The 23,650-nt window shown below is 39.0% G+C and overlaps 1 protein-coding gene and 1 pseudogene across 1 annotated transcript in view; one reads left to right on the top strand and one right to left on the bottom strand.

Annotated features, from left to right (window-relative positions):
- Window positions 1-23,650, top strand: part of ZC3H6 (zinc finger CCCH-type containing 6) — a 155,719-nt gene that overhangs the window by 81,092 nt on the left and 50,977 nt on the right. The window contains exon 2 of the mRNA XM_050753001.1: window positions 11,265-11,406. Coding sequence (XP_050608958.1) covers window positions 11,375-11,406 — 32 coding nt within the window. The 5' untranslated portion in view covers window positions 11,265-11,374. The remainder of the gene's footprint in view (window positions 1-11,264; window positions 11,407-23,650) is intronic.
- Window positions 6,712-6,808, bottom strand: LOC126934577 (uncharacterized; annotated as a pseudogene).

Genomic DNA, 23,650 nt, shown 5'->3' with positions numbered 1-23,650 from the left:
TAAAAACTCAATGAATATTCAAAGACACAATAAATAAATCAAATATGGAATATCCCAAAATGTTAAAGCAGAAAAGAAAAAAATAGAAGAGCACCAAGAGAATGAATAGAAAAAATGTTAAAGATAGACTTAAAATCAAACATATTAATAGGTACATTGAATGCAAGTGGGATAAATTTACCAAATAAAACAAAGGGGTTGTCAGAATGGATAAATATGATCCAGCTATGTGTTCTCCACAAGAAACTCATTTTATTTTACTTTATTTTATTTTATTTTATTTATTTATTTTTTTGAGATGGAGTTTCGCTCTTGTCACCCAGGCTGGAGTGCAGTGGTACAATTTCAGCTCACTGCAACCTCTACCTCTCAAGTTCAAGGGATTCTCCTGTTTCAGCCTCCTGAGTAGCTGGGATTTCAGGCGCACTCCGCCATGCCCGCCTAAGTTTGTATTTTTAGTAGAGATGAGGTTTCACCATATTAACCAGGCTGGTCTCAAACTCCTGAGCTCAAGTGATCCTCCCACCTCAACCTCCCAAAGTGCTAGGATTACAGGTGTGAACCTCCACCCCTGGCAAGAAACTCACTTTAAACATGATATGGGTAAGTTAAAAATAAAGGCTGGCAAAATACATACTAAGAAACACTAAACCAAAGAAAGCCAAAGTGACTATCAAAGTGGACCTTAGAGTAAAAAATTAGCAGAGATAAATATAGATGTTATGTAACTACAAAAAGGTAAATTCACCATAAAGTCATAATGGTCCTAAATAGGTATGCACAAATATCCAAAGCACATGGAAAATTCACCAAGATAAATCATAAACTGGGTTATAAAATAAACTTTAACAAATGTAATAGTATTGAGATAATACAGAGTATATTCGCTAACCATAATGGAATTGAATAAGAAATCAATAATAAATAACAACAACAACAACCACCTCCAAATACTTAGAAATTAAACAACATACCTCTAAAAATTCCATAGGTCAAAGGAGAATTCACGAAGTGAATTAGAAAATACCTTGAACTGAGGCCAGGTGTGGTGGCTCACACCTGTAATCCCAGCACTTTGGGAGGCTAAGGCAGGTGGATCACTTGAGGTCAGGAGTTTGAGACCAGCCTGGCCAATATGGTGAAACCCTGTCTTTACCAAAAATTAGCTGGGTGTGGTGGCACGTGCCTGTAATCCCAGGTACTCGGGAGGCTGAGGCAGGAGAATTGCTTGAACCAGGGAGGAGGAAGTTGCAGTGAGCCAAGATTGCGCCACTGTACTCCAGACTGGGAGAAAGAGCAAGACCCCGTCTCAAAAAAAAAAAAAAAAAAGGAAAGAAAGCAAGATAGCGAGAAAGAAAGAAAGAAAGAAAGAAAGAAAGAAAGAAAGGAAAGAAAGGAAAGAAAGGAAAGAAAGGAAAGAAAGGAAAGAAAGGAAAGAAAGGAAAGAAAGGAAAGAAAGGAAAGAAAAGAAAGAAAAGAAAGAAAAGAAAGAAAGAAACAAAGAGAGAGAGGCCGGGCGCGGTGGCTCAAGCCTGTAATCCCAGCCCTTTGGGAGGCCGAGACGGGCGGATCACAAGGTCAGGAGATCGAGACCATCCTGGCTAACACGGCGAAACCCCGTCTCTACTAAAAACACAAAAAATTAGCCGGGCGAGGTGGCGGCGCCTGTGGTCCCAGCTACTCGGGAGGCTGAGGCAGGAGAATGGCGGGAACCCGGGAGGCGGAGCTTGCAGTGAGCTGAGATCTGGCCACTGCACTCCAGCCTGGGCGACAGAGCGAGACTCCGTCTCAAAAAAAAAAAAAAAAAAAAAAAAGAAAGAAAGAGAGAGAGAGAGAGAGAGAGAAAGAAAGAAGGAAAGAAAGAAAGAAAAAATATTTTGAGCTGAATGAATGTGAAAATGCAACATAGCAAAATTTGTGAGATACTGCTAAAGCAGTGTTTATAGGAATTTTAGAGCTCTGAATACTTAAAAGATCTCAAATAAATAAACTTCTACCTTCAGAAATTAGAAAAAACAAGCAGAAAGAATGATACATTAAAGATAAAGGCAGAAATCAATGAAAGGTAAGAGCAGAAAAACGATAGTTAAACCAAAATCTAATGATTTGAACAGATAATTGATAAATCACTAGCAAAACTGAAAAGAAAAAGGAGAAAAGATACAAATTACCAATCAGACATGAAAGAGGATATTTCAGTACAGACTGTACTGATAAAAAAACAAAAACAAAAACCATAAGTCAATTTTATGAAACACTCTTAGATTAAAAGGCCAAATCCTCACAAACTACAAACCATGTAAACTCATCTAAAGTAAAGTATACAATCTAACAGAACAGTAACTATTGAAGAAATTAAATTCATAGCTTAAAACCTTCTAAAATAAGAAATCTCAAGCCCCAGATTGTTTTTCTGGAGAATTCTACCAAACATTTAAGGAAGAAATACCAGTTTTATATGCTGTCATGCAGAAAACAGAAAAGAAAGGAACACTTTCCAAATTATTTTATTAGGCATGCATTAACCCAATTCCAAAAACAGTCAAAAACAAAGAAAGAAAACTGCAGACCAATATCCCTCTTGAACATAGATTTTTAAATCCTTAACTGTTTAAAATCAAATCCAACAATATAAAAAGAATAATATGCAACAAGTAAGTGGAGTTCATATCAGAAATATAAGGTGGTTTGCTACTTGAAAATCCATCAGTGCAATCCAACATGTTAGGAGTCAAAACAAGAAAATCTATATGATCTCATCAACTGATGCAGAAAATTATTTGACAATATCCAACATCAATTCAGCAAATTAGGAATAGATAGATTTCCTTAACAGAAAGATTTCCTTAACAGATAAACCTTAACAAATGTAATAGAATTGATATAATATAAGTATGTTGTCTAACTATGGTGGAATTAAAAAAGAAATCAATAATAAATAACAAAAAAAACCCTCCAAAACAAAAAAATAGATTTCCCATCTGATAAGGGCATGTCAAAAACTATGGCTAATAGCATACTTCATATGACTGAATGTTTTCCCTCTAAGATTTTGAAAAAGCAAGAGATACAAAAACTGAAAAAAAGGCAATTTTTAGCATAAAAAATAAATGAAGAAAGTCATTTTTCTGAGTGAAAAAAGCCTTATATAAAACAGCATTTATTCTATTTATAAATCATAACCATGTTTTAAATCAGGCAAAACTAATTTATAGTGAAAAAAGTCAGAGGAATGGTTGCCTCTGGATGCAGATGAGGATTGAATGGGCAGGGGTGGAGGGAAATTTCTAGGGTATAGTCATGTTTTATGTTTTCATAAGGATTTGGGTGACGCAGGTGTATGTATTTCCTGCATTTTTCAGAACTCATCAAATTGTTTTCTCAAGATTCTGTACCTCATTGTATGTAAAATTTACCTTAAAATGGTAGTGTAAAAAATATTACATTCTAATTAATGATTTGTATGCTGAAGTGTTCAGAAGGTGCTATAAATGGAATGTTTGTGTTCCCCCCAAATTTATGTTGAAAATTTGAAATTCCATACATTGAAACGTAATCCCCAATGTGATGGTATTTGAAGATGAGGCCTCTGGGTGGTGATTAGGTCATGAGGTTGGAGCCCTCTTGAATGAGATTAGTGCCCCATAAAAGAGAACCCAGAGGGTTCCCTTGCCGATTCCACCATGTAAAGACGCAGTGAGAAGACAGCCATCTGTGAATCAGGAAGCAGACCAAATCTTCTGGCACCTCGATCTTGTACTTTCTAGCCTCAAGAACTGTGAGAAATAAATTTCTGTTGTTTATAAACCACCAGTCTATGAAAATTTGTTATGGTGGCCCAAACAGGCTAAAACCAGTGAAGTCTGCAACTTACTTTGAACTGTGTCTAAGGATACAATCGGCTGATGGATGGATAAAGGAAAGAATAGATAGCTAATAGTGTAATAAATATGATAAAATGTTAACAAAGTAACAAGTAACAGAGAAATTTGTGAAAAATGTCTGGAGATGCAATAGTGATGGTGGAGTTTGTGGGACTAGGTGCTGTTTTAAACTGATGTCTATGGGTTGGTGTCTTAGTATGTTTTGTGCTGCTATAACAAAATACCTGAGACTAGTTGACTTAGAAACAACAATTCTGAACAACAGTTCTGGAGGCTGGGAAGTCCAAGATCAAGGCACTGCCATGTGGCCTGGTGAGGGCCTTCTTGTTGTGTCCCCACTGGTGGAAGACGGAAGGGCAAGAAAGGGAAGAGCACCATGTCCTCACATGGTGGAACTGCAGAAGAGAGAGAAACAACTCCTGCAAGCCCTTTTTTATGGCAGCATGAATCCGTTCATGAGGGCAAACCCCTCGTGACCTCTGCACCTCCCATTTGGCCCCCCTTTCAATACTGTTGCATTGAGGATTAAGTTCCCAACACATGAATTTTGGGGGTCACACTCAAACCATAACAGTTGGTGTCTTGGGCCTGGGGCAGGAAGCAGCCTGGGAAGGTTGTGAGAGGAGAAATTAGAAAAGAAACAGTTCCAATTGTACCCTTGTTTCCCTCACCACTGCCTTGGACAGACAGTGACCCACATTTTATATTGGTGTCCTCCAGACAAAAATCAGGGTAGTACAGAGCCTTGAGCTTGTGAAATGCTGAAAGAACAATGAAAAAAAAAAAAAAGGCTCATTAGACAGAAACTAAGAAAGATTTTATAGCTATATGAATATTAAAAAAAGATTTAAAAGACTTTAGGAAAAACAGCATCATTAGAAAAGGAGAAAGTTACTAAATAACTTACTAGGAAGGGAAAACAACTTTAGACACTTATGTACAATGTCCTTGTAATAAATGAAGACTATGTGATATAACTGTAAAAGAAGTGGAGAAATACATCATTGTGAGGGATTTAAATTACTTTACTTGATTGTTTTATCAAACAGACGAAGAAAAATCTGCAAGGATATAGAAAATAAGAACTTTACAATGAATAATCTTGACCTACTGGACATATATAGAGTTCTGCATTTAACAATGAGAGAATTTACATTTTTGAAGCCCAAATGGAACATTTACAAAAATGAATCTTATACACAAAACCTCAAAATTGTAAAGAATGGGTGTTATACAGACCAAAACTTATGACCTCATGGCAGTGAAGCTAGAAGTACTTCTAATGTGAAGCTAGAACACTTCTAAGTAACTCATAGGTTAAAGAATAAATTATAATAAAAATTGTAAAATAACCGAACGAAAATAAAAATACCACATGTTAAAACTTATAGGATTCAGCTAAAGGAGTTCTTCAAGAGACATTTATAGCCATAAATACTTATAATAGAAAAGATGCATCAAAATTAATGAATGAAGAAGTTAAAAATAAAATAACCAAAAAGAAAGCAGGAATAAAGATATAATATGATTGAGTGAAATTGATGAAAGAGACAATAAAAATAAGAGTGAAAAATTATGACCTATAGTAAAAGGTGAATTCTTAGGGGAAAAAACCAAGGATTCACTTATATGAGAATTTGTTTCAACCAGACTTGGGAGTAGCGTAGGGGTGCAGAAAGCAGCGTATATAAAGGACCCACTTTTCATATAGTAGAGTTGCCAATAGAGTTTCATATAATATGCATGGATTTTGGTACATGCAGGGGTCTTTGTACCAATCCCCCATGTATGCTGAGGGACAACTGTATATAAAATCTCCAGATATCAGCCTAAATGGGAAAACTTTATAGTCATCTGGGGAAACAAGACAAGGATATCCAATAAAACCACTTCTATTTAACACAGGATTGAATGTCCTAGTGCTGGAGATCCTAGCCAGGGCAGAAAAAGAAACTGGAGTCTAAGGATTGGAAAGGAAGAAATAAAACACTAGGTGTGTGGTAACTTGTTATGCAGCAACAGAAAACAAATACAAATACAAAATACTTAAGAATAAATCTATAAAAGATGCAAGATATTTATATAAATGAAAGACACATAGGAAAAATTTCAACATTGTATTAAGAGATAGGAGTCCTAAATAAATGGAGAGATATTACATATTCATAAAATGTAAGACATAACTAAGCAATTGTCAGTTCTTTCAAAATTGGTCTATCGATTCAAGGCAATGCTGATAAAAATCTCGTTTTCTTTACGGAACTTGATAACTCTAAATGTTGTAGCAAATTATAAATTCTAAATGACTACTTCTAAACTGTATATTAAAACTTAAGGCCATGTGTGGTGGCTCAATCCTGTATTGCTAGCACTTTGGAAGGCTGAGGCTGGAGGATTGCTTGAGGCTGGGAGTTCAAGACCAGCCTGGGCAACACAGTGAACCCCTGTCTCTACAAAAATAAAGACATAGGAAAAACTTACGAAATTGTATGAAGAGAAATGAGTCCTAAATAACACAGTGAGACCCTGTCTCTACAAAAATACAAATAAATTAGCCAGCCTGGGCACAGAGTAAGACCTCGCCTCTACAAAAAATAAGCCAGATATGATAGAGTGTACCAGTGGTCCCAGCTACTTGGGGCGGTGGGGATATGTGGGGGGTATGGACAGCAGGTGATGGTGGTGGCTGAGGTAGAAGGCTGCAGTTCTAGTTCTTGTATTATCTAGTGTGATATCGGCAATACATGCACTCCTCCTTAACTGAGGCAATTAAAGACAAGGTGTCACAGACCACTAAACACTATAGTTGTGCCACTGCACTCCAGCACATCTGGATGTGCTGAGGTCATAACAAGGCTTGAGGTGGCACATCTCACACGTGCTTTTGAAAATCTAATCATCGTGCTTACGAGCTACAAAAGAATTGGAGGCAACATTTTAAAAATACTTTTTCAGGCCAGGTGCTGTGGTTCACACCTGTAATCCCAGCACTTTGGAAGGCCCAAGCGGGTGGATCATCTGAGGTCAGGAGTTAGAGACCAGCCTGGCCAACATGGTGAAACCCCGTCTCTACAAAATACAAAAATTAGCCGGGTGTGGTGGTGTACGCCTGTAGGCCCAGCTACTCAGGAGGCTGAGACAGGAGAATCACTTGAGCTCAGGAGGTGGAGGTTGCAGTGAGCCGAGATCATGCCACTGCACTCCGCCTGGGTGACAGAGTGAGACTCTATTTTAAAATAAAATCACCTTTTCAAAGACGTGGCTACTGTTCAGATGCTTGTATTTTTAGGGTATGTGTGTGTGTTAAAAAACTTTCCAGTGAATAATGCAAGTATTCATTCGTAACCTCAATGTGTACTGTACAGGGAATTATTCCTGCCAAATTAATTCTGCCTCTAAGCCCCTATTTTGGTAGGTAGGCAGAAAATAGTTGTAACTGGGGCTCCCTCCCCCTGCCTAGGGCCACATACACATTTAGGGTTTGTATAAGCTACCAGGAAGGATGGGGAAAAGTCCCCCTAATCCTCCAGCTAGGATGATCACCTAGGAGATGTCTTTGTCCCAAGCCTGACCAGTCTCTGAATGTCTAGTGGTCCGCAGCTCCTGTGTCACTTTGTTGCACTGTAATTTGTGCCAATATTGGGAGCCTTGGGATACCAGGGCTTATTCTTACCATCTGGGACAAAACGCGGGCAATAAAAGGAATTTTTCTTACACTAAATGTAAAGGAATTCAGGGTGGATTAATTGGCTTTTTAAAGTATATCCTTGGCCAGGCACAGTGGCTCATGCCTGTAATCCCAGCACTTTGGGAGGCCGAGGCGGATGAATCACTCAAGGTCAGGAGATAGAAACCAGCTTGGCCAACATGGCAGAAACCACCATCTCTATTAAAAATACGAAAATTAGCGAGCATGATGGTGTGTGCCTGTAATCCTAGCTACTACTCAGAGGCTGAGGCATGAGAATTGCTTGAACCCAGAAGGCAGAGGTTGCAGTGAGCTGAGATGGTGCCACTACACTCCAGCCGGTGACAACGTGAAACTCTGTCTCAAAACAAACAAACAACAACAAAAACCAAGAAACAAAAATAATGATATCCTTTCTACTTTTTTGATGTTAAAATGTCTTTTATGAAATAACCATAAGATGTTTAATATGTTTAATTTATTTAGCAAAATAAAGTGTTGGTACCTTTATGTCCATTACAATTTTTGTGTGCGTAGGGGGTGGGGAAGGTTGTCAAAGATAAATAAAACTGGACATTAAAGTGGTGAAAAACAATTTTATTCAGTAATTACTAATAGTAGGGGAAAGAGCAGCGTTCCATTTCAATGTAGAGGTAATTGAGCAGCTTACAGAGAGAATAAGGGAGGGTGAAAGAGCCAGAATGCATGCAAAAAATTTCAAAGTCAGTCAGTATAAAAGTGATTAGACCAGCTGTGTCAGCTAGCCGGCGATTATCACTGAAGTCAGGATTCTACCCTCCCACCAAGAATGGGAGACAGTAACCTTCCAGATGATTAAACTTCAAAGGAATGGCTTTCAGGTCCTTAGATACTCCTGAATTGTAGGAGAGAACACATACATGTCAAGGGGACAGAGGAAGGACTCACAATTGTAAGCTCTTTTTTTGTAAATGCTCCAAGAAAGGGGGTCAAGGGCCTACAGCCAGGTGGGCAGTGTTGAGTTTTCTCTGGGAGACATTTAACTGAGAGGCCTGGGGAGAGATCTGTAGTCATCCTAGGAACACGACCTTATGCTGCTACAAGCCTCACTACAGTCTGGTGGTCTCTTTTTGCTGAGGTTTTGACAAGGTCATTAAGTAACAAGAATTCTGTGGTTCTCATGATCCATATGTCATTATTAGGTAAAATCCGTTAGGTTTAAAATTAGTGTAATCTCTTTGATACCTACATTGCTCCCTGAGGCAATTAAAGACAAGGTGTCATGGATGTCTAAGCACTTCTAGATTCTACAAACCCACAGCCTCAAAGGAGCACTGCCCCTCAAAGCTCACCCACACACACCTCCCCTTTGTTACCTAGAGAAAAAGACCAAGGCCTGATGACAAATTTTATCATCAAACTTAAGTGGCACATGCCAACAATTAGAAAAGGAGGCTTTTCATCCAGAGAGAACTGCACTGTCCTACACACCATCACAAACCAAACACCTTAATGAAAGTTTGAAAGAAATTCTCAGACCTCCAGATACAGGGGACAGGGAAAACAGAAGAGCAAGAAAGAAGAGCAACTGTTTACCACAAGGGCCTTTGGATAACTTCAAGAAATCGGCTACCCAAATGAGCTGCAGAAAGGCCTAAATTAACTAAAACAGTTACAATAAAACCGAAGTCCTGAGATTTTAATGTAACTCCAAATGCTAATATAGTTTCTTCAGATCTATCTTTTGAAAGCTTCCTAGAAACATATTATGGCAAAATGTGGCTGTAAGTACAGGTCTTGTCACTGGCTGTATTCAACTAAAAAAAAAAGAAAAAAAACAAAGCGCGACTTTTTTTTTTTTTTTTTTTTTTTAAGATGGAGTTTCACTCTTGTTGCTGGAGCGCAATGACTGGACCTCGGCTCACTGCAACCTCCTCCTCCCAGGTTCAAGCGATTCTCTTGCCTCAACCTCCCGATTAGCTGGGATTACAGGCATGCACCACCAAGCCCAGCTAATTTTGTATTTTTAGTGGAGACGGGGTTTCTCCATGTTGGTCAGGCGGGTCTCGAACTCCCGACCTCAGGTCATCCGCCCGCCTCGGTGTCCCAAAGTGCTGGGATTACATGCGTGAGCCACCATGTCCGGCCTTTATTTTCAATGTATATGTTAATATCAAAAACTTTACATTTCTAATTTAATCCACTCATTGCAATTGTTTCTGAATGCATTCCATTTATGCATTAGCAAAATGCATTATTAAGGAAAGACAAATTAAGTCAGATATTTGGATTAATCATTAAGTCTATTGTAGTATAAAGCAAGGAACTTTCCTTCAGGACATTTAATATATTAAATGGGCCAAAACACTGACTTGTCATTTAAAAATGTAAGGTCACGTTCATAAGTGTAAAAAAAAGTCATGCATAGCCGTGCGCAGTGGCTCACGGCTGTAACCCCAGCACTTTGGGACACCCAGGCAGGCAGATCACCTGAGGTCAGGAGTTCGAGACCAGCCTGGCCAAAATAGGGAAACCTCATCTCTACTAAAAATACAAAAATTAGCCAGTCGTGGTGGCGCGTGCCTGTAGTCCCAGCTACTACGGAGGCTCAGGCAGGGAAACTGCTTGACCTCAGGAGGCAGAGGTTGCAGTGAGGGGAGAGCGCCACCACCACACTCCAGCATGGGTGACAGAGCGAGACTCCATCTGCCCCCCCCCAAAAAAAAAACCATGCCTAATGGTTATTTCTAAAATACTCGCATACATTTTACGTTAACATTACGAAATAAAGTAACGTTTATATAATTATTTCAATAGCTATTCCTATTTCAAGTAATAACGGGTAAATTTAGCACTAAATATAAAAAAAACATTGCATGGGCGAGCTGTTTTCCTTAAAACACGATTCTGAGCACTAAACGTTACAAAAACCTGCTACAACTGTGAAGGATAAACCGCATTTCCCTATTATTGCAAGAACAAAGGTTTTAACAAAAAATTTCAAGGACTCTACAGCCGCCTTGTTCTTTGTTATCCCACCCCTGCCCGCCTCGGCTAATGGTTTTGGGGCCCGTTTGCTTGGTGCGTCTGGAACTCCTCAGGCGGCGGGCCTCTGGCAGGAAAAACCGCGGCCCGCACTGGGCCGGGAGCTGAGGCGCTGGTGGCCCTCGTTGGTCCCGTGGGCCGCCTCCCCCTCCTGCAGACACTCGAAGAGCCATCCGGCCACGTCTCTCGCCGCCCGGCCCCGCCACTAGGCTGCCGCCTCCGCCGCCGCACGGAGAAGGGCGAAGACCCGCCCCTGCAGGTGATTGACGGGCAGTCTCCTCCAATGGTCAACGCGCTCGGCCCCGGCGGGCTGGGCAAGGGCCGCGGCTCGCGGAGGAATCTCTCTTGCCCTTTAGTCCCGGGCAAGGTGTTGCGGCCGGCGCCATTTTCTCGAGCCGCCTGTTTCGGGTGCCGCCATGTTGGTGAGGAGAAATCACCGTTACGGCCACTGTCCAAATCCCCGCGTCGCTGCACGCCGCCCGCCCGCTCCCACGCCACAGCCACCGGCGGCGAATAGAGACTAGAGCGGCAGCGCCGGCAGCGCGGGGCCGTTGCCCAGTGTTTGCAGTTAGAGCCCCACCTCTCTGGCGTGGTTGTTAATAGACTGGAAAGTCTGTGTCTGTGTCGCTCACTAGTAACCGTGAGTTTTTACCACTTCGTCACCTGTCGGCGGCGGCCGGGAGCAGGTTCCCGCAGGCGGCGCAGGGGTCTTCCCCGCGCCCCGTCGCCGCCGGCCTCGCAGACCTGCCCTCCAGCCCCGCCCCGTTCTTGACCAAACATGACAGACTCTGAACATGCAGGGCACGACAGGTCGGGAACCCTTCTTGTCTGTCTTTCTGTCGGATGAGAGGAGGGGTCTGGGGCGGCGGGAGCGGGCCGGGGCCGGGCGCCTCCTGCATGACCTAGACGTCTCTGTGTGGCTCCGTCAGTTCCATGACGCGCACCCTTATGTAAACTGCTGGATCGCGGCCGCGGGGGAGGTCGGCCCGGCCGCGCCCGCCTCCCCGAGCCGGGGTCGCTGCTCGCCGGCGCCGGCCCCGCCCCCGGCTGGGCACGTGCGAGCCCCCCGCCCCCGGGCGGGCTCCGTGTGCGCCGGGCGGCTCTCAGCGTCCCGGCTCGGTGCTGCGGTCCTGCCTCTTCCCGTCCAAGGGTCGGTGCTCCCGGCCAGATAGGACCAGCCAGGAATTTTCAGGAACGGGTGTTTTAATATTTGACTACTTCCCGAGAGCCGAGAACACCTCTAAAAAATAAACATGTTTGGTTTTCAGGGAAGTTTTAAGCAGCACCAAAAGGCCATCTGTCGTATACAGTCTTACCCCTTGGAATTTGAGATGGCAAGTTTCAAGTTCAGTATGTTAACACAAAATAGGCTTTGCAGAAACTTAGTGTAGCATAGTTTTACCCTAACGGAAAAACTCCATCGATTATTCAGGCTTGCCCAATTTTCTAGATGGTGTGTATCACTTGAATGTTTAATTGAGATTCTGATTTTTTATTTTTTGCTCTGTGCCTTAAGAGGCACATTCTGGATTCCACTCAAGTTTGGGGACATTGACAAAGTATACTGTAGTATACTTAAATTTTGGTTATAATTCAAATTTTCGTTCGTATATATCTTTAATAATGAGAAAGGGGGGCTTTCATTCATTAAACTTACTGAAACAAAATCCATTGCATCTGATTCTTACTTAGAATATTAATTTGAAAATTTAGAACCTCACAGTTACTACTTTGTGAATAGAAGTAATCAAAAATATACATTTTACTGTAGACTATATACATTGCTGAAGTTTGATCTGTAGTAATGTGATCTGCTTGGTAAAGCATCCTAAACCCGTTTTTAAAACCCAGAAGGAAAAATCACAGACACTGCTGAAATTTGAAATATCTAAATGCCTAGCAATCTTGGGAGGGATAAAAGTGGTATTTCAACAACTTCAGTATTGTAATAATAAAAGTGGATTGCCAGACGGCACGTCGATGAAAGGTATAATGATTTTTAGAAAGTAAAATGCACTCTTAAAAATGATAAGCTTGCACTTGGCATATTTTTAATGATTTTTTTAACGTTATCTTTTTTATTAAAAAGAATGTTCTTAGAATGGGTTGACTAATACCTTGAGAAGTTTTCCACTCTTGAGTATCTATGGACAAACCAATGATGGGGTTTTGCTAATGGAGCGAAAATCCTTTTTTTATATGGAAGAAGGAAATCTGTTTCCCTCTCTTAGTGCACAATGTAACTTCAATATATGGAGTTATGTATTGTACATCATGAAAAAACCATGTCATCAAATTCAAGTATCAAAATAATTTTGCTGGTAAGGAACTGTGATGACAGACCTTTTAAATAGCTTGAAATTTTAAAATACTGATTTAGAGGTTAAAAAGAAAACCTTAAATAATTATTTGTAAGATATGTTAATAGCTTGGTAGTAGGAGCTAAAGATTAGTCTTTTATTTAAAATTAGGACTAAGAGTATTTTCCAGCGATTTCTGAAGCAAAAAAATCAGCTCCACTTTAACTTAGCCATTGTTAAGTGGCATCTTGGTTCTGAGGTGAAAGAGATGGTTTATTTTTTTTTCACACTTTTTTGTTAACCCACATGAAAAACAAAACAACTACATCAAAAACAAAGTGAACTAGAAGTCAGGAGAAATTCTCCAAGATCAGATCGATGGTTCTAACCTTCCCTGGGGAACTTTTTTTTTTAAGTATTGCTGCTATTTCTGTTGGTCTGGACCTCCGCCTGGGTTTTAAGAGTTCTAAAAGCTCCCCAGGAAATTGTAATATGTGCCAAATTGAGAACTGCTGTACTTGATCAGTGTTTCCCAATGTTAGTTAATCATCAGAATCACTTTGGGGAGTAAATTTTTGTTCTGCCCAGAACAACTGAATCAGAATCTCTAGAGTATTTTTCATAGGCTCCCTGGATAATTCTTAAGAAATTTGGGGAAAAAATAGACTAATCTGCGGGGTCCCAAAATACTGTATCTTGCCATGTTATAGCTATTTTATGCTGTTATAAAAGTTTCTGTGAATTAAGTGGAGAAAAAGATATGAAACTTGGTGTATGGAGCTAGGCTTTGTCTCAAGGATTATTACTATTTTTTATTTTTATTTTTTTTGAGACGGAGTCTCGCTGTGTTGCTCAGGCTAGAGTGCAGTGGGGTGATCTCGGCTCACTGCAAGCTCCGCCTCCCAGGTTCAGGCCATTCTCCTGCCTCAGCCTGCCTAGTAGCTGGGAATATGGGCACCCGCCACCACACCTGGCTAAGTTTTTGTATTTTTAGTAGAGACCGCGTTTCACCATGTTGGGCAGGCTGGTCTTGAACTCCTGACCTAAAATGATCCACCATCCTTGGCCTCCCGAAGTTCTGGGATTACAGGCGTGAGCCACTGCACCCAGTCAAGGATACTCTTTTTATAACATTTTCAAAAATTAAGGCATATTGTGTGTGCAGGAAAAAAAACGAAGCCTATGATTTATATTTACAATTGCTTTGATTTTATACAAATTAAAATATTACTGTTTATGTGAGAATGAGATTCTAAATGTAAATGGAATTCACAGAATGCATAGTTTTTTTCTCCTTTAAAGAATAGAGTCTTGCTATATGCCCAGGCTGGTCTTGAACTCTTGGGCTCCAGCCATCCTCCCATTTCAGTCTCCCAGAGTGTTGGGATTACAGGCGTGAGCCACCATGCCTGGCCTTGTACATGTTATATAGTGAACATTTTGCACAAGATTGTTTGCCAAATGAATAACTTTAAAAAAAATCCATTTAGTGTACTTTCCTTTAAATATTTTCACACCTGGAGTTAAAACATTGTATTTTATAAAATGTTATTAATATAAAAATATTTGTAAATAAATTTGTGGCTATGTAGAATATAGTAGAGGACTTTTGCATAAGCCTAGAGCCTAGCTTCTAAAGGTCTTTAGAAATAGATAATAGACTTGGAGAGGAAAGAGTTGGGGGAAATCAGAGGGAGGTATAATTCTGGTCTCTTGTCATTTAGTTCTCTTTCATTCAGTTCTCTCAGGCACAACTTCAACCGCTTAGTTTTATATTTCAGCTGGATGTTCACCCAATTAAAACAATTCACAAACAACAACTGAAGACGAAACACTGAGTCCCTTCTTTGGACACATCTGTAGTAGAGTAGGAAAAGATAAATATAACCCAAGTAATTGTTTTTTTTTTTTTTTTTTTTTTTTTTTTTTTTGAGACGGAGTCTCACGCTGTTGCCCAGGCTGGAGTGCAGTGGCGCGATCTCGGCTCACTGCAAGCTCCGCCTCCCGGGTTCCCGCCATTCTCCTGCCTCAGCCTCCTGAGTAGCTGGGACTATAGGCGCCCGCCACCGCGCCCGGCTAATTTTTTTTTTTGTATTTTTAGTAGAGACGGGGTTTCACTGTGGTCTCGATCTCCTGACCTTGTGATCCGCCCGCCTCGGCCTCCCAAAGTGCTGGGATTACAGGCTTGAGCCACCGCGCCCGGCAACCCAAGTAATTGTTACAGAATTTTCTGAAATATACTAATGGTAAAAGGTTTTATAGGGAATGTACTGGGGAAAAAGATAATTTTTTAACATGAACCATCTAAGAGCTTGTAAGTCTCAAAGAGTCTTTGATTGATAGGTGGTATGAATAATACTCTCCTTTGGGAGGAGATTTATAATATATGAACAACCTCCCCACCCTGCCCTCGCTGCTTGTGTCCTGTACAACAAGAACAACAAAACTCCAGCTAGTCAGAATTGCAAGTGGTTTATGCCCCCCCACCCCCCCAATATAGATTGAAAACTTGCTAAGAGACTGCACTGGAGAATCTGAAGGGATGAGGATGGAAAGGTGATTATACTTTTCATTTGCAACAGGGCTTTCATTTGATTCTCACATTAATCCCATGTAGTAGTTAATTAAGGTAGTATTACAAGGTTCAGTGAATTGTCTGAGAACTCACAAATACAACCTAGATAAGAACCCAGGTATTATTATTTTCACTCTTGCAATATTATTTTCCTACTTGGATATTGTTTTCCCTCTTCATTAAGTTTGCACAGCAAAGTAATGGAATAAGTTCTGGGCTTTGATTCTTGAGTAGCTTGGAATTGTAATGTGTTATGTTTGAGAGAGAGCCCTTCATTTTGAATAAAACCTTGGTTCTGATCCTAATCTTCTAAGTTGGTTAAAGCTCTTCCCCTTTTCATGATTTTTTTCACTTGTGAAATGGAGTAGTTGCATTAGATCATTTTCAATTTTCCTTCCCTCTTTAAAAAATCAATTTTAGTTTAAAAAATTGCAGATGCCTTTTCTCAGATCAGAGTACACTTTTTGCTTCACACAATATCTGGTTTGTAAATTAGTATGTTCCGTGGAGTAAATACCTTTCCTGACTAGCCATTAACTCAAAACTTTTTGACTCCTGAATCCACTAATTTAATTATTGTTGAAATTACTAAAGGAAATTTTTCTTTAGCAAATGTAAAAACTCCTATCAGGTCTCAGGTTTGATGTTGGAAAGCACTCTTACTCTTAGGAAGACTCTTTTTTTCCCCCAACCTCTCATAAAGAAATTATTTCATTCATTTTAAAATTTCATTTATTACATTTTCATTCTTAAGACTTACAGTGTTTCCTCTCTGCTAAGTATAGTGTTAAGCACTGGCAAAACATCTCTGTACACAACATCATGAACTTGCTCTCTGGGATCTTATAATCTAGTTGCAGAAACAGATTGGTAAATACATAGTTATAGCACAAGTACTATAATGGAGTCCTGAACTGAGTGTTGTGGGGGTACAGATGAAGGCTTCTGGGAGACATCATGGCATAGCTAGACCTGGAGGATGAATAAAACTTGGGCCAAGTAAATGCAGAGATACACAAAAAGCTTGGAGAAATGGCACAAGTAGGTTCAGGGATGATAAAAGTGTTAGTATGTGGAGAGTGTACAACTATTTTGGGGAATGGGGAAACGGATTAAATTTGCAGCCAGACCCTGAAGGATGTGGGGATCCCATCAAAGTCCTTTAAGCAGGAGAATGATCAGATGCATTTTTTGGTATACTACCTGGGGGATAGGAAGACATGGACTACAGAAGGGGAAATCAGTAGAAGGAAGACAAGTTAGGAAGCTTTTCAGTCATTTTCATTAAACATGAAGCTTAATGCATATTGTTCTAGGATTAGGAATACAGCAATGAAGAAAAAAAAATTCTTGCTGTAATGAAACTTACGTTTTCTTGGGAGAGACAGAAAATAAATGTGAAAAACAGATGTGTTAGATGGTGATAAAGCAGAAAGGGAGATGGGGAGTCAAGTGGATGTGGGGAGGGTGTTTAGGGAAGCACTTGTGAAAGAGTAACATTTGAGCAAAGAACCCTGATATAACAATCCAGACCCAAGGTATTTGAGGAAAGAGCATCCAAATAAAGGGAGTGGGAGGTAGAGAAAGCCTGGGCCAGGAATGAGCCTGATTTGATTGAGGAAAACACAAGGGATGTGGCCAGAGAAAAGAATGAGCAAGGGGGAGAGTAATAAGAGAATAAATTAGAGGGGTAATAGGCAATTGTATAGGGCCTTGTAAGCCATTGTGTGGACCTTGGGTTTCACTCTTGAGTGACCTGGGAGCCACTGGGGGATTGACCATAGGAGGGACAGGATCCTCTATGGTATATGGTAAATGAGTAGTATGGTAAATGCGGTAAATGAGTAGTAAAAGGAACTGCTGTGGTAATTTAGGTAACAGATGATGATGGTTTAGGTGAAAATGGTTGGATTCTGGATATGGTTTAATTGGTGTTAGAACCAATAGGATTTGCTGGTGGCTGGCTGTGGACAATGAGAGAATAGAATGAGCCAAATCTATTGTAAACATCTGGAAATCAGATGAGGACTTAACCAAAGGCATTGGCAATGAGGAAGTAGACAGGCAAAATTCATGAGGTATTTCTTAGCATTGATAGAGTTGGATATAAATATCTGGAATTTTTAGCTGATTGAAATGTTAGTTGAAATGAATGATACCACTCCAAGTATGTATGTCAAGAGGTATGGAGAAGAGCACAGAAGTTTTTGGAAACCAAGGGAGAAGAAAAGAAGGGATAGTCACAGAGCAGTAAAGAAAAATTAAGGTTAAAAATAGGTCACAGGATATACCTTATTCTAAGTTAAAATATTTTAAAGTTTGAATGAAAGGGTGCTGCAGGGTTTGCACACTGGTGGGCTTCAGGCTTAAAATCTGCCTATACTGTTTTTGCCTGACAGAGTGTTTTAAAATATCTGTATTTGAAAGCATTTAAGGCTTGACTTGTGCTCTGCCCTCCACAGTCTTATCACTCATAGTTTCTTGGCAAACTCACCACTCAAGGTGTCCCTCACTTATCTAGGGGATCTGCCTTCCTAGGATAGACATTTAGGTTTATGACTCTTATGTATTAAGTCAAGTTTTCGCCTGGACAGATTGGCTGCGAAAAAGAACCTCACAGATGGGTGACCTTGAATTCACCAGGTCATGCCTTTAGTTCAGAGCAGCCGGCAAACTCTATTGTGCATTGATGCCCCCAGAGTTGTGGAACACAGTGGCCCTGCTTTAATTTTTCAGATTTAGAAACTGATCAGTGTCAGAGCAATCATACACAGGAATGTTAATTCATGTTCAAAAATAATAACAAGGCTAGCATTTGTTTAGCACTTGCTATATGACAGGTGCAGTTTTAAGTGCTTTACATGAATTGTTTAATCCTCACAACAACCTTGGGAAATAGGTCCTATTATTAGGCCCCTTTTCTACAGATGAGGAAACAAGACAACAGATTGGTAAGTTTCCCAAGATCACAAAGTCACTCAGTAGGAACTCAAAGTAACCTGACTCCAGAGCCCACACTCTTATCTGAGCATATACATCCCCATCACAAGAGAATGCCAGTTTATTTAAGTAAAATAAGGACTAGAAATTTACGTCAGGGAGTGTATTCTTTCAATGTAGAATGCTGAATGGAAAACCAAATTTCAGCATGAGATAACAAGGGAGTTGATTATAAATGACTAGAAGTTTTAAATGGCATCAGCTCTGATAAAGTGATAATCCCAGCTCCATAATATACTTGTCAAGCAGTTGCTTACATCAATCTGCTTTATAGGATATCCTTTCTCCTGGGTAATGCTTACATGATAGTGTTTTGTACCTTTCCTTTTTCACTGCTTCCATTGCTGACTGAACTACTCACCTCCATATTTCTGGTAGATATATTTCTTTTCATTGCATGTTAGTATCTTAAATTTAGTTAGTCCTATCTTTTACTTGATCCTCTGTGCTTGACTTCCTAATCTCTGTTCTGGTTTATGTTTTAGTTTTACAGTTGAGCTTTCTGAGGACATTCTTATTCCCAGTATCTTTTTTTGGGTGGTTGGGTTCTGGGAGGTGTTATTTGACTGCTGCTGATGTGTACCAATCAAGACAGTAGTCATTGAGTGACTAACAATAATCAGCAGATTATTATTATTCTTGGCAAAGAGCAAGCTTTCTCTGTTATGATTTTGTATTTGTTTTGTTTTGCTTTATTTGTAATTTGAGTTCTAGCTTAACATTAATACTACAGATAACTGTTAATACACTTTCATAAATCATACCCGCATTCTTGAGTGGCAAATAAATAACCAAGTTCCAAGTAGTTTCTAAAGAGAGTAAACATTAAAAGTAAGCATAAAACTACATAAAAATCAATTGCAGTCTGTTCATACAGTTGGTATGAAAATAACCTAGATTTGGAACCCTCAGATACTCAATATTTTACATATATCAGAGTTTATAATTTCTATAACTTCATTTGGTACATATAGACAGAGAAGATATTAATATATTCATTTTATAGTTTAGGAAACAGACTTGGAAGGGCAAATAACTTGTCCAAGATGACTAAGCCCTGGGTGAGAACCACAACCTATCTATGGCATTCAGTTTCAGCCGTCTTTCCCTTGCTTCATAATGATGGTTCTTCTGGTATCAGTTGCTGGATTGGGATTTTGGGCATTTATAAATGTTTTTTATTTTGGATATTACTGAATCACAGACAATTTCATCTTAGTTAATTAGAAATTCATCTTATGTGACACTTGTCTAAATCTTAAAATATACCTTTTTCTAAATCTTAAAATACTAAAATTTTAATGTATAAGGATGTTAATAATCTTTATATTTTAAGAGACTATGAAATCAAGTCTAGCTAACTTAGCTCTGTAAGTTTTTAGCTGTAGAAAGCAATTCTATTGTGTACAACTTTCAGCCTGTGAAGGGAATTCATTGAAAATGCATAGAGATCAGAAGAACTAACACCTTTCTTGCATGGATTTTTCTTGATTATTGGCAGTTAACAATAAAATGTTATTAGATCACTGGTGCTTCTGTGTGGGGTTGAGTTTTTGTGATATCCCCTGTTAGACCCATAAGGGAGGCTGTTTTCTACATCCTTGAGTTGTTTTCTACATCCTTGGAATATATAAGATCCTCTTTTAAAATTATATTTTGTATAAGCACATGAAAATGGAATTAAATAATGAATTGATATAGGAATTACCTAAGTATTTTGGCTGTACATTTAGTGCACAAAATATCCCTTTTTTGACTGCCAAATGGCCAAGTGTGAAAACAAATATTTGTTAAAGCTAGAGCAGAAGTCAGTATCATCATCATAGAGTAAACTTCTGGCATATGTTAAGATATGAAATGTTATCCCTGAAGTTATTATAATTTATTCTTAGAAATATTAGTAATCTTATTTTAAGAGTAGGACATTGTAGTGCAGTAACGATAATTTTCTCAGTGCTGCCTGTTGCTAAATTGTTCCTGTGATTGCTGTAATGCACATACAGACACTAAATTGAGGGTCACTTTCCACTAAAGTTAGTGGAATACAAAATAGGTGGAGGAACTTTCTTCCTCTAACGTCTTTATATGTGTCTGTGTTTATATATATGTGTGTGTATATAATATCAAGCAAAAATGATTATGTTGTATATAACTTTGGAGGTTTTCCTCATAAAATTCTAAAGTGGTAGAGTTTATAACATTCTGCTTTTAATTTATCTACAAAAAAAGTGAAGAATCCTCAAAAAAGGTTTTCTCTTAGAAGATTCATGGATTTTGAGTGAGTCTCAGAAAAGGAAGAAAAAAATTCATAGAATAAAATAAAAATTAAATATAGTCTTTAGAAATGATTTTGTTTAGTATAATGAATACTGGTAATGCAACTGAATACAATTGAAATTATGACAAAATTTCTATTCTGCTTTGTATTTTTCATTAAAGGTTTTATAATTATTTGTTGTCTGAAAAAGGATTTAATATTCTTCTTAAATTCATTAGCTAACTCTCTCAATATTATTACACTATTTGCCTATTTGAAAAGTGTTAATTTCTTTTGTACATAAATAGCATTCATAATTATTGTGACATTTTCCTCTTGCATTAATGTACATTTATACTTCATCTAATTGAGAAAATTTCAACATATAAAGTGAAACAAAAAGATTTTCATTCCAAGTTTTATGTAAAACACCTTAAATTGGAAAATGAATATTTAGATACTAAGAGTAAATTTTTTTTCTTTTTGAGACGGGATCTTAACTCTGTCACCCAGGCTGGAGTGCAGTGGTGGGATCTTTGGCTCACTGTAACCTCTGCCTCCTGGGTTCAAATTATTCCCCTGCCTCAGCCTCCCGAGTAGCTGGGACTACAGGCCCACAACGCCATGCCCGGCTAATTTTGTATTTTTTAGTAGAGATGGGGTTTCACCATGTTGACCAGGCTGGTCTCAAACTCCCAACTTCAAGGAATCTGCTGGCCTCACTCTCCCGAAGTGCTGGAATTACAGGCATGAGCCACTGCACCTAAATGACATACTTGAAAAAATATTCTCAGGCCAGGTGTGGTGGCTCACGCCTGTAATCCCAGTACTGTGGGAGGTCGAGGGTGGATCACCTGAGGTCAGGAGTTCAAGACCAGCCTGGCTAACATGGTGAAATCCCATCTCTACTAAAAATACAAAAATTAGCTGGGTGTGGTGGTGTGTGCCTGTAATCCCAGCTACTCGGGAGGCTGAGGCAGGAGAATTGCTTGAACCCAGGAGGTGGAGGCTGCAATGAGCCGAGATTGCGCTGCTGCACTCAGCCTGGGTGAGAGAGCGAGACTCCTTTAAAAAAAAAAAAAAAAAAATTCTCACTTGTTGTTGTTGTTGTTCAATGATTAATAGACTATTTAAGCAAGAATACATATAGTCATCATTGCCAGACTTTTTGACAGGTTAAATGTTGGATCCAATTTTCGTTCCCAGATAAGTTTTTCTTTCTTATCCCTGTCAGTTTGAAAACATAATACCAGAAGAAGAGGGGCCCAATTCCACACAGAGCTCCCAAGAGTGAGTTTTAAGGAGTGGGTCTGAAAGTAAATCAATTCTAGCTTAGATACCCAAGAGAGTAAATGAAATATAAAAAGAATAACTTTTAAAGTGTCTCAAAAAAAGCTATGGCAAGTTAATTCACAGTTTGGTTTATTCACGCAATAGTCTGTCTCTGCTTATGACATAAAGTATAATATATTTTAGGAATAGTGTGGTTTTCTTCATGATGTCAAACATACAAGCTTATGGATATATTTAAAAATTCTTAATTTTCTAGATTAATGTTCAGCACTACTTCTTCCATCTTGCATTGGATGGGGGCAGATAATTAATAATTAGCAAATATTTTCTTATCAAAAACCAATTTGTTGGAAACATTTTGAAGGAACTCTTTGTAAATAAAATACATGGCATGCCTTTCTGTTTTACCAGACAGTTGCTGATTTATCCTTTACTTGGTTACTTTGAATCATCATTAACATCTATTGTCACCATAATCCCTGTGATCACTAGATGTCATACTCCATTTTATGTTTTAGTGTTGCCTTGGGGAGACTTTGAGAATATGAGAGGTGTTCATGCAGACTGCTGCTGTGTGTTGCGTAGAGATGGACTAAAGTACAAATATCTTCAGGAACAGACTCCAAACTTGGTTTATTCCAGCTTCCTTTCCTTTTTTTTTAAACCTGTTCCAGATAATTTTTCATTGTTATCTTCTGAAGGAAAATAAGAGAAATTTCCACTTAGAATCCCTTCTCCTTGGATTTATAACCTTTCCCAGTTCATTTCTGTGGAAGTATTTGTAGTCCAGCGTAGTAATTTTATTCAGATATGTATAGTTAGGTAAGTCACGAAGGGAAAGGAAGCTTTCATTGAGGGCTATCTACTAGGTGGTACAATGATAGGTAATTACTTAACTTTGTCTCAATCCTTAAACAACTCTGCAGTGGTAAGGGTGATTAATTCATCCCGTTTTGTAGAGAAGGAAACAATGTTAGAGGGATGGCATAATTTGTTCATATTCATATAGGTAGTACATTGGGAAGCAGAATTTGAACACAGATCTTTCTGATTCAAGAGCTTTGTGTTCTTCTACCTTACTATGATGCTAAGTAATTAATTTTAATGTGCCACTTAAGTTTAAAGCCTTAAGTAGTCCTTTTAAGAAATCTTTTGTTGCTGGTTATTCTCATTTAACACTCCTATTTTAATTTCCAGGTTCAGGTGATCTCACTTTGCCAGAACCGTGGGTCTTCATTAAATAAGAGATTTCATTCGGTTTTTGTTTTGGTTTGGATCCTCTCTAACTTTAGGTAGAAATTGCTGTTCTGGCAATTACCTACCTCACTATATTCCACTCTCTCTTCTAGATATTGGTGCTCAGCCCTTTTTTGAACTGCAAACCTTATTAATAAAATAGTTTTCATTTCTTTGAGCATTCTTCTTCTCACTGCCACCACCCCCCACCACTGACTTTGATGTGTAGCTGAACTGAGCCACTCTTTTTTTTTTTTTTTTTTTTTTTTTTTTTTGAGACGGAATCTTGCTCTCTTGCCCAGGCTGGAGTGCAGCGGCACAATATCGGCTCACTGCAACCTCCACCTCCCGGATTCAAGCGATTTCCAGCTAATTTTTGTATTTTTAGTAGAG

Source organism: Macaca thibetana, chromosome 13 (assembly GCF_024542745.1).
Source record: "Macaca thibetana thibetana isolate TM-01 chromosome 13, ASM2454274v1, whole genome shotgun sequence".
NCBI classification, from domain to species: domain Eukaryota; kingdom Metazoa; phylum Chordata; class Mammalia; order Primates; family Cercopithecidae; genus Macaca; species Macaca thibetana.
Note: the sequence above shows the minus strand (reverse complement) of the source record. Positions and strands in the feature narration are given on the sequence as shown.